A 10,794-nucleotide genomic window follows, 5' to 3' on the forward strand; every position below is an offset into this window, starting at 1 on the left:
GTGGGCGTTTGGAGAAGGGCAGAGCAGAGGGCTGGCTTGAATATCTACTTACCATAACGAATGTGATGGCATGCATTTCCCCCAAAAACACTGTCCATAATCATGCCTCCATCCATATTTGCGTGCTTGAACTTTTAGCTTATAATCCCCATGAACCTTGCGTGATGACAAAAGGCGGGTAGTCTCAAGGGTTTGAATTTGATCACGTACTAAGAACGTGCGAAGAGAAATATCCACGGGAAAGGGCCGACGAACTCCGGATTATGGAGCCTATTAGGCAAGGCTTTATGATTGCAATGATAACACGCCTTACACTTTACATTTTCACAAGCACCCCGAGTAAATTTTCAAGACTGGTTCCAACAAAACGGCCTCGCCAAGTATCTTATATCGGCGTCAACTGTCTCGCCCTCGGTTGCTAGTGTTGTTGCCGCACATTGTTTTTTTTAAAGCGAGGGGACCCTGGCAAATCCGACGTATACGAGCACTTGAACCATATACAATGGTGCGTGAGTACCGACAGTCTGATTTATACCGCCATTTTGTCTAAGCGCGTCCACATGTAACTTGCCTACCGCTTCGAGGAAAGGGGACCCAGTGACCGTGGTATATTGGCGGCCAGTAATTCTGTGGTAGTGCTCCATGATGGTACTTACCGAGAGCAAACTAAACGCAGTTAATTCCCGGCTAATATATTGGGGAACGGGGCAGTGTCATGAATATTGCTCTTCCTTCGCGGTTTTGACTATTACTAGTGGCCGGATGTCCAAAAAAAAAACCGTCTCAGAAAGGCTTACCTCGCTAGCATCAGGCTTTTAACAGTTGGCAATTCAAAATGAGAAATGTGGAGTTGTATGGCTCGGCCATGTTAATTATTGAATTCATCGTCGCTATCACTGTCTGTCGTAGTTGTCTTCATCATCGTCTTCTGTTCCCAGCCGTTTTCTCTTTTCTGCCTCAAATTCTCGGCCAATTGCTTTTCAACCCGGATCTAACCCTGCCATGCGCTGTCGATGCTCCTGTTTTCTGCAGCTTCTTTCAAGGAGGCTTCTTCATCCTCCTTCGCAACCGTCTCCCACCCCTCCTGCACAACCAATAGTTATAAGAAATAATTACAATTTTCTTAAATATACGTTATTTTTTTATTAATTAAACTTTCAGTATTTACTAATATGTACATGGATATACGTTTGTTTACCCTCATATTAATCGCACAATAACAAATGCCTTTTGTAGATTATTTTTCCGTAAACGTCGTGTAGACCTTGCACAAAGCCGGCCAGCCCATGGGCCCCCAATAACCCGCCAAGAAAGACCATGGGCTATTATGGGCCCCCATACTATACCCACGGGCCAGTGAGCCGGGCCGGGCCCCCTGTTTTTAGGGCTTTGGCAGGCCTTACCGTCGGGCCATCCCGTACGGATCCGAGTGGCTGTATCCGCCGTCCTGACTAGCCATATCGTCACAAAACCCCACGTGAAAATATTCTGTGCTTCTGGTCCAGGATTTCGAGGCGGTGGGAGGTACAGATCCAGTCACACGAAGAAGCCCAGCTGGAACTGTGCAAAACACCCTATATAATCTCGGGTACAGTTTTCAACATGGCCGAGGTGGATGGCGAGGACGCAAACTACGACTTCAGAGGCATCGAAGAGCTGCCTGAGCCTCTTGTGCGCTCTCTGAAAATCTCCGGTGAGAGAAGACCAATGGTTGATTACAAGGAATACCAAGTTTATCGCTCCAAGCTGCCGTCTTTGTTCCACGCCCCAAAAAATAACAGAGAGCATTCCATCAGGACGGAAGACCAAGATCATGTGGGGAACAGAATCTGGACGGACATTGTCGAGGTGCAATTTTCACAAAGGATACTCGTGTTCGAGACAGACACGGTCCGGTGGATATGCCACTCGTGGCCGCAGTGGAGAGGACATGACTGTCCGACAGGCGGCGATGTATCCTGCTTCGAGCACATGACGCAAATCTATGCGCACCTCTGCCACCAGTTGGCCCGGCTGCCATATGTCCACGCCAAATTTGTGGGACATAACCGACCAGGACGACCTTGATTTCGAGCAACCTCCGGGAACTGAGCACGTGGATGGCCCATCTCCACACCGACGGAGTTGGAGTTACACTTTAAAGAATGTGTTTCCCGAGCTTTCTGCAATATTTACAGGCTGTAGCAGAGATTTCGTCAACAAAGAAATTGGCAGATCCAGGGCTGGCCATGAGTGGTTGAACATCACTGCTGGCATCGCTGATACGTTTGGGAGGATGTTTGAGGAATGCTTTCAAACGGGTTACCGGAGACTGTCTTTGACCAAGCAATGCTTTGGCAGCGAGATGCCTCCTGCTGGCTGGTTCAGCCAAGAAAGGATGACAACGGTGTCCAAGTACCCTCAAGTCAAGTGGATACACGACATCCTCCTGCCAAACAAGTAGTTCAAGCATCCCGTACCACTCGGCACGCCGCCTACTGAGTTTAGTGGGGAATGGTGTGAGTATCACAATGTTCTTGGCTGGGGACGTTGGCGCGAGGAGCATGGTGTCAGAACGCGGTGGAAAGCGGCGGCGATGGAAATCCGCGAGGCACTTATATGATAGGCATGCGCAAACCCCATATTTCCTTTCTCATAGGCCAGTAGGCTGCTCTATAATATGATTGTATAAGTCGGAGGGGAACGCAGAATCTGATACGGTGAAGCACAACTTCCATGTCTCTTGATACAGAATCACTTGATGGGAGATATTTATCTTGTCTGCGACCAATATAGATTGCTATTTCCACTGGGATATGCCTGAGATCGATTTGAGTCAGGCACCTCTACACGCAGATATAGCCACGCCAGAAGACGCGATGAATAAAACTTTTCTTCTTTCCGAGATCTATATACTCAAAATATTTAACATGATCTAAAAATCTACGAATGTAATCTACGAGTGGCCACATTGGCAATATTAACATTATTAAAACCCCCAGGTTGCCAAGCCAGTAAACTCACTGCCCGAGGCAAAAGTTCTCCTCGAAACAATATGCTCCTTATAACGCCAGGCAAGCAGCCGCAACAGCAAAAACCACAGACGGAAGCCACAACCCCATTCCCAAAGCATAATCTGCATTCTTTCCGGCCGCATTCTTGCGCGGCGCCTGGGGCGTGTCCTGTGCCGCCCCCGCTGTATCCGTGGCAGAGCCCGACGTCGGCTCTGAGGATGCAGACCCGGCCGTTGTCGTCGCAGGAGGATCCTTCTTGGCACCACGATCCAGGCTCTTGCTCACGGTGTCGAGAAACCCCGTGTTAGACCAGACCTGAGCAACGTCCCAAATCATGACCCCGGCAAATGTGCTGTATTTCTTGCTGTAGTCGATGATCCCCTTCAGGTCAGTCGCGTTGACGTACCCAGTGCCCGCCGCCGTCGAGGTCCCCGGCACGCCGACAAAGACCTTGGTGTTGCGGTTGTTGGACTTGGCCCAGTTGTCCCAGGTGGCAAAGTTGAAGCTGGACTGCGTGCTGCTGCCCGCGACGAACGAGTCGGCGCCGCACTGGTTGTTGTAGAACTGCACCATGACCAAGTCGAAGGCCACGTCGCTTGAGAGCACCGAGTCCATGGGAAGGTCCGGGTACACGCACTGCGGCGCGGCGGTCAGCAGGAACTTTTTCGAGTTCTTGCTGTTGGCGTTGGCGTCGTCGATGAGCTTGCGGAGTCGGCGCGCAAACGGGACAAGGTTGCTGGTCTGCGTCGTTTCGAAATCGAGGTCGAAGCCGTCGACTGAAGCAGACCCGAATGGGCGATAGACGCTCGCGCTGTTGTCGCCCTGAGGGCCGAACATGGCCCAGACCTTGTCTGCGGCGGCGCTGGCGAGGTCGGAAGTGGCAAAGCCGCCTTCCGAGTAGGTTGCGCCACCGATGGAGAGAGTGATGGTTTTGTTGAGCGACTGGCATGTTTTGATATCGCTCCTGGGGGTTTAGTTGGTCAGCTCCGGTCCGAAATACAGCAGATGAGGAGCGATGAGGCGAAGCAGGAGCTTAGGATATTGCCGCTTCAACTTACTCGATTTCTGGACAGTTAAAGACACCGGTCCCTGCAAACTTGGAGCAGCGGTTTTCGACATTGGTAAAGTGAATGTTAGGGGTGTTGATGTAGTTGAGGAAAGCCAGCGGAATCATCTGCATCCAAGTGTCAGACTCCAGTTCGCTGGAAACGCCCCTTCCACAGACAGTCCAAGAAGGAGTCGCAAGATACTTACATCAATCTGATCACCTAAATCAAAAGTCAGCGTCATTCGTCAATGCCATACGCAAGCGTGTTTGCTACGTGAAGAGAGGACCATAACATACTCTTGCAATAGGAGGCAAGCCCTTGCTGGGTTGGCGCTTGTCCTGTGATCGACCCATAAAGTCAGTTGCCTGTTGCCGAGGATAGATTATATCGGCATTCCAAAATCCATTCAAGTACTGCCACCAGGATGTGGTGGTTGTTGCGTCCGTGTACATACCCCAGTATGTTGCGACATTATCTTGTGATGCCAGGTTGAGTCTGGCGTCAACACTCCCCAAGGCGGCCAGCGCCAACAGGACTAATAATCTGGGGGAAGGCATAATGTCGGCCGTTGTGGATGTAGTGGTGCAGGATATTCCGCTTTGTCACCAGGGTACCGATGACAACTGGAAAATTGGGAGGCACGTTTCCTTATAAACCAAGCCCCCAGGTCTTCGATATGCCAACCTCCCGTCGCGTCATCACCAGGCTAACGCCTACTAGTGGGGCTGAAGACAGACAAAAGAAAAGAAAAAAAAGAGAGTGAAAAAAAGGAGAATTGTTGTCAAGAAGGCTGAGACATTTGGGGACGATGACAAAATGTATGTGAAGAAGCAAATCCTGTAGAATTTTGAGGCGGTTCCAAGAGGCGACTTATCTGCCACGAGGCGTACGAGGATAATTTTAACATTGACTAGTAGAGATTCTGGGGTCCGGGTCTCTTCACACAAGATGAGAATAAACTTGCTAACAATGCTAGTGCGACGAGGGAGCTGACCCTCCACTCGGGCTCTTGGACGGCGGACACGGGGACACTGCCTAGCACAACTAGCTCCCTAGCGGATTTTTGGCACCTCAAAATCTTACTCCCCCGGGCCCCAAGTCTCACCCACCGACCCGCATTGTCCGTGGCCCGTTTGGAAGATTTTCGTTTTCCAGCAAAGCGAACATGATTTCTTCTTGACTGTCAAGAAAGCCACCAAGACCGGCTAAGCGGATATGGGGTTAGACGTTGTAATTTTGTGGCATGACACACAGTCTGCCGATTCCAAAATTAGACAGCACCCACTGTAAAATTTGGACGGGCAACAGAAAAGAAATTCCACTACACCGGTTAGTGCTCCAGGGCTGAGGTCAGGGCCCTAATTTTAACGAAATTATTACCTACTCTAAATTTTTAGCCTGAACGCCCGTTAGCAAAATCCCTTGGGCGCCTCGTGGCGTCCTCGTCTGGCCAATTTAAGGCTGCTCCAGAACGTGTCAAACCCCAAAAAAGGGGACGTGTTCAGCTTATGGCGCCCGTACCTTGGTAGGTTTTTTTTTTCTCATTAGCATTGACTAAAAGCTAAGCCATTCGACGACCAAGCCATCCGTCCATTTTTTGCCCAGTCTTGACACGAGCCTGAGTGCGCCGCGCGACTCTTTATTGCGTTTTAACACGATCAGCCGCCGCCCTGAAGATCCTCCTTTGGCTGACGGGGTCTTTTTTTTTTTTTTTTTTTTCTTCCCCCCTCCTGCGCCACCAACAAATTTTCCACATGTACAACACGGCCTCTTTTATGCAGGTCGCTTACGGGTTCTCTTGGCAGTGCTTTCTCTGCGGCAGTGCTCGACCTGGGATGGAGATGGCTCCATCTCGCCTCCTTTGGCTTGGAATAGCTTCTGGGCAGTACAGCCTCTTTCCTTGTGGCCACTTCCGGCTTCCGGAACGCGTAAAAGAATCTTGGCAGATCACCTATCAGCTGCTGATGGGAAAGCGTTGGTGAATACCTTTCTTTCCCCTGGCATGGAACGACAAGTATGGACAGAAGCATCGTCGTGGGGCGCATCTGATAAATTCCGTTCGATTTGATGGCTTGAAAGTAAAGTCAACTGGCTATTAGAGGACTAAAACAGTTTATTGAATACTTCCTATGTGCCGTTATTCTCAGTTTCACTCGTACCTTGGTGTCGATTTGAATAGACATCCGAGTATGTGTCTACACCTTCTCAGTAAATTGCGCCTTTCCCTCCTCTTTTGTCAAAATACCACATAGATGACCATTCCCAATTGCAACTTCCAAAACAACACCGCGTTCAGTTTCATTTAGCTTCAAATGTACCACCTATAACGACTTTCTGCCCGGTATTCGGATTGAGTTGGCAAAAGTTGGCTTTTGAAAACTTGCTCGTCCAATTTAACCATCCACTACTCCCCGTACACTTTGTTATCGTACTTGTCCAAGAGTTTTGAAGTTAGTATCTTTGAATGTAATATATAACGTGACCTGCCATTGGCAATAAAGCATCATTTAGAAAATGGTAATAGTTGCAAATAAACTGCAGTCCTCGGCGTAACATCTATCCTTCACGAATCAAAATAGATGCGATTTAATTATGCATGGGTGTGGTTATTTCACCGCCACGGTTCCACTGATTCACGGCAATACGGATACTTTTACGGTACAAATAAACACCAATAAAATGGGGAAAGAGTGATCGCCGCGATCGGTAAAATCAATATAACAAAATAAACGGTATTCTCATGCATGGTAACTATCTATGTGTAACTATCTACAACCCAACAGAGATCTGTTGAAGTCTGTGCTACGTGTTCCGAGATCATGTTGCTCGACAAGTGATCTACCCACTCGCATGTCTGGCCATGAACAAACAAAAACCATAATTAATGCCATATGAAATCCGCATAACACGTAATTACTCGTGCGCAAACCCAATCTTGAAAATTTTATTATTTATATTATTTATAATCAGAAGTGTGCCGCTAAGTCGACCGCCTTATGTTACGAATCTCATATTGCGAGAAGTGGATAAAAGTCACGTATATAATATATGGAGGTGTCCATATACGGTACCGTAATAGGGTTTGAAAATTGTTTTTATTACTAAGTTTCCTTTTAATTAGGTGCAAAACGTACCAAATACGGACTTTGCACAAACTACAAATAGTCTTACACGATCGATTTAACACTGTTATCAAAAATATACCGCGTGCGTACTAAATCGTAACCTTGGGTTCCCCGTCCCTCAACACAAGTATCAAAACCCAAATTTCACCGAATATACTTGAATTCGGGCAGCGACCTGTTATTTTAGGGCCGCGTTAGCGAGCCTCCTTAATTTAATAGTGGGCCTCCAAAATTATGCCCTTGTAAGACCATATAATAACCGTTTACATTGGGTATCTTTTGCTTTTTTGGGAGGAGGTCTCGACCAAATTAAAGAAAACGCATAAATTAGGAGAGACGCTAATAATTTGAACATGACAATGGTAAATGTGGGCGGAATTAAATAATTTAATTCAATTAACAAAGGTTTACAGTCGGAGCGGTGAAAGAATAATTATTGTTATAACTAGGTTAATTATTTAATTTAACGGTCAAAAATTTGTATTTGCGTCCGGCTCAGCGTATGAAAGCCGTTAACAACCGTTATTAGGTGTGGTGCATTATAAGTTATGCGCTGTAAAGTGCTTAATTTATAAAAATCTGATAATAATTGAAAATAAAATTTGCAAAAATACAAAACAGTGCATCCCCTGTAACTTGTTTCAAAAGTGTGTTTATTTTAAAACAGGATTTCAATAAATTATAACCGGGTGAATACCGTTATAATACGTTTTTCCTTTACAATACAAAATGCCCAACAACTGCGAAACCACATGTCTTATCTTTACAGGGTAACGTAAGGCGCATACCCAATTAACGCACGTGTAATGCGATTTGTTTATTTTGTAAGCAAAATATTTTCATCGCAACCAATTTATAGCATGGCGTTGAAATTGGTTTTTTTGGGCGTTACCTGTACGTTAATATGGCTGAAAAGGGCGCAAAATAGTTGCAAGAAGGGTTTTACAAACGTAATTGGGTGCGATTATTTCACCGTCACGGTTCAACTAATTCACGGCCATGTGAATATTCTTACAATGCAAATAACCGCTAATATATGATTTATTATTAAAAAAAATAATAAGAACGCCAATAATATAGGTGGCGTAAATAACGCAAATTGTAATTGGTACAAAGAATGGTGCAGCAAAACTTTTAAAATTGGGCTTGCGCACGTACCGTCACATGTAATGGGGATTTAATCAGGCTTTCGTACCGGAAAATACTAATACTGTAAAAATATCCATACGGCCGTAAACTAATCGAACGACGAACCGTGGCGGTGAAATAACCACACCCTTGTGCATTTGTCGTGGACATGGAAAAGTTGTATACTTCATCCTATCGTTTCAAACCCACACCACGCGTGATTTGACCTTGTTATTTAAAATGCTGAAAACAGGCGTACTTTGACCTGAAAAACGGAATATTCTGATACTTGTATTATTGCATATTTTGCCTGATGGGGAAGAATCTGATACAAGCAAAAGTATCCTGGGTATATACGTAATAAATTGTGCAAAGACATTTATAGGAAATATGCAGTAAGTAAACATGGTAGTCGTTGTGTCCGTGAGAGAAAAGAAAAGGGCGCATATAGTGATGTGCTCGATGTTTATTGCTGGAACGTATTGGTGGTCTCGGCGTTAAGAAATGTGGCGAGGTTGAGTTCGTCGAAATATTGTCAAGCGCCTAGCCCACGTGATAAGACCCCAATCTCAGTATTGGCATGTTTTAGTGACAAGCGTGTGATTGCACGTAGTAGAGTACGCTAGGGATGCAAGATGCCAGCGACGACATGATGATGTCAACCGGGTACAGTTAAACAATGCATTAGGTAATCAACAACGTCACCATGAACCTCACTCAAAATGAAAAAAGCAGCTTTTGTGTATCCCAGAACTTCTCTTTCCTTTCCGTACAGAACAAGGAAGCCATTGTAGCAAACGTACAATAATAAACTCTTACAGCTTCATTCTGATTCATACCACGTTTGAACAGCAATTCCCTACGCACTCGTTGCTGACAAGCCAAAAGACCACCTCTAAATTCAGACAAGATGGTGCATAACATCCGAACGTAGGTGCTCAATCTTGAACAACAAAATCATGACCCATTGTTAACATACGACTAGTAAGGACGAGTTCCAAGACGCTCTGAAGAAGTATCCTACTGTAGTTGTCGACTTTTACTCTACCGATAGCGACGAGTCAAAGCAGATAGCACCTACGTTCGCCCAGTAAGTTTTTTGACAATCTAATGATAAATGAAAAATTGTTAGGCTGCATGCTAATGAACATAGTGCCAACGAGTTGGACAAGTTCAAGGATTTTCGATTTGTTAAGGTTGATATTGACGATATGAAGTCTTTGGTAGAGGAGGTTGGCGTGTCGAAGCCTGCAACTTTCCACATGTACAAGAACGGCCAGAAGATCAACGAGCTGCAGAGCAATCAGCAAGATGATCTCATCAAGTTTCTAGAGAACGGGCTTTGAAGGACTCCTTGAACAACTATAAACCTTTGCACGCGGCAGCACGGGCTCCACTGGGCGAGAGCACCAACTTGTTTGGTACGCAGGCGACCGATGATTGGTTTAAACTTTAATAGTCAGATCAGGAAATCAAACCACGATCTTACATGCTTGCCCAACAGAAAAAGTGGCGGTTGTAGACGCAAGAAGTAGTCATCTCCTTTTTGAGAGTGGCTACCTTATAAAAACAGAATCGATCGTAATAGTCTCCCTCGTCCTCCGACTGTTGCCAATCCCGTACCCAGCTACATATAACAACCAATTGATCTATCAACAAGGTCATCTTGCCCAAAATCGCTTAGGCTTTGGTCATTTTGTCCCCGAGCACGGCGGCAGGGTCGGCGGCGTCTTCCTCGGCCTTATAGGCATTAGGCTGGCCCGCGGCCGGCTTCTGAACCTCGAAGATGTATTTCACAATATCGGACATGGGAATGCCGACACCCTCGACGGTGTGCCGTTTGGTCATCTTATCCCCGAATACGGCGGCAGGGTCGGCGGCATCTTCCTCGGCCTTGTAGGCATTAGGCTGGCCCGCGGCCGGCTTTTGAACCTCGAAGATGTATTTTACAGTATTAAACATGGGAATTCCAACGCCCTGAACGGTACCGCGCTTGTCGGCGGGCACGGGCGAGGCGAGGGCGAGGTTGACCAGGAAAGATGCGAGGATGGTTGCCGACTTTATTTTGCAACGATTGGATAAATGTAGAGAAAAATACAGTTTTTTTTATGGGTTCTTGATGTTGAAAAAAGGCTGGGTTGTTCGCTGGGTTGTTCGCTGGGTTGTTCGCTGGGTTAAAGGTGAGGAGTCCAAGGCTCGAGGATAGATAAACGAGGTCCCATGGTGCCATTTTATACCCAGATCATACGAGCGAGAGCCCGTCGAGGGCGTCCAATTTTTCCAAAATTTCAGTTATTGATAGTAGTGCTCAACACTCCGCGCAGCCGGCCTTCCGAGTCTGGGGGAGACTATACGCGGCGTGACCCCGCGAAGCCATCCATGTTGGTGCCCAAACCACATGCAATATTGCCCATTGTCTGAATCTGCGCTTTTTTCCTGGCACTACACATGCATGTTTCTTTTTTTTTTCTTTCTTTTTTTTTTTTTTTTTGCTAATTT

At 46.4% G+C, this 10,794-nt stretch overlaps 5 protein-coding genes across 5 annotated transcripts; 2 read left to right on the forward strand and 3 right to left on the reverse strand.

The window, feature by feature from the left end:
* Positions 1 to 1,602: 1,602 nt before the first annotated feature.
* On the forward strand, positions 1,603 to 2,443 carry PgNI_02493 (uncharacterized protein; the record flags this gene model as incomplete). The annotated part of the gene is given in 2 exon segments (XM_031122559.1): positions 1,603 to 2,037; positions 2,057 to 2,443. The coding sequence occupies 2 exon segments, from the start codon at positions 1,603 to 1,605 to the stop codon at positions 2,441 to 2,443; spliced, it is 822 nt and encodes a 273-aa protein (XP_030986223.1).
* Positions 1,812 to 1,973, reverse strand: PgNI_02494 (uncharacterized protein; the record flags this gene model as incomplete). The annotated part of the gene is made up of 1 exon (XM_031122560.1): positions 1,812 to 1,973. One exon carries the CDS (start codon positions 1,971 to 1,973, stop codon positions 1,812 to 1,814), a length of 162 nt encoding a protein of 53 aa, XP_030986228.1.
* A 598-nt stretch (positions 2,444 to 3,041) lies between the features above and the next one.
* On the reverse strand, positions 3,042 to 4,599 carry PgNI_02495 (uncharacterized protein; the record flags this gene model as incomplete). Its single annotated transcript, XM_031122561.1, has 5 exons — positions 3,042 to 3,957; positions 4,052 to 4,167; positions 4,248 to 4,261; positions 4,339 to 4,380; positions 4,497 to 4,599. 5 exons carry the CDS (start codon positions 4,597 to 4,599, stop codon positions 3,042 to 3,044), a joined length of 1,191 nt encoding a protein of 396 aa, XP_030986229.1.
* Positions 4,600 to 9,087: 4,488 nt separating this feature from the next.
* PgNI_02496 (uncharacterized protein) lies at positions 9,088 to 9,641 on the forward strand (the record flags this gene model as incomplete). Its single annotated transcript, XM_031122562.1, has 3 exons — positions 9,088 to 9,225; positions 9,281 to 9,385; positions 9,449 to 9,641. The coding sequence occupies exons 1-3, from the start codon at positions 9,206 to 9,208 to the stop codon at positions 9,639 to 9,641; spliced, it is 318 nt and encodes a 105-aa protein (XP_030986226.1). The 5' UTR covers positions 9,088 to 9,205.
* Positions 9,642 to 9,975: 334 nt separating this feature from the next.
* PgNI_02497 (uncharacterized protein) lies at positions 9,976 to 10,525 on the reverse strand (the record flags this gene model as incomplete). Its single annotated transcript, XM_031122563.1, has 2 exons — positions 9,976 to 10,353; positions 10,508 to 10,525. 2 exons carry the CDS (start codon positions 10,523 to 10,525, stop codon positions 9,976 to 9,978), a joined length of 396 nt encoding a protein of 131 aa, XP_030986227.1.
* Between the last annotated feature and the right edge of the window lie 269 nt (positions 10,526 to 10,794).

Source organism: Pyricularia grisea, assembly GCF_004355905.1.
Source record: "Pyricularia grisea strain NI907 chromosome Unknown Pyricularia_grisea_NI907_Scaffold_1, whole genome shotgun sequence".
Lineage (NCBI taxonomy): Eukaryota > Fungi > Ascomycota > Sordariomycetes > Magnaporthales > Pyriculariaceae > Pyricularia > Pyricularia grisea.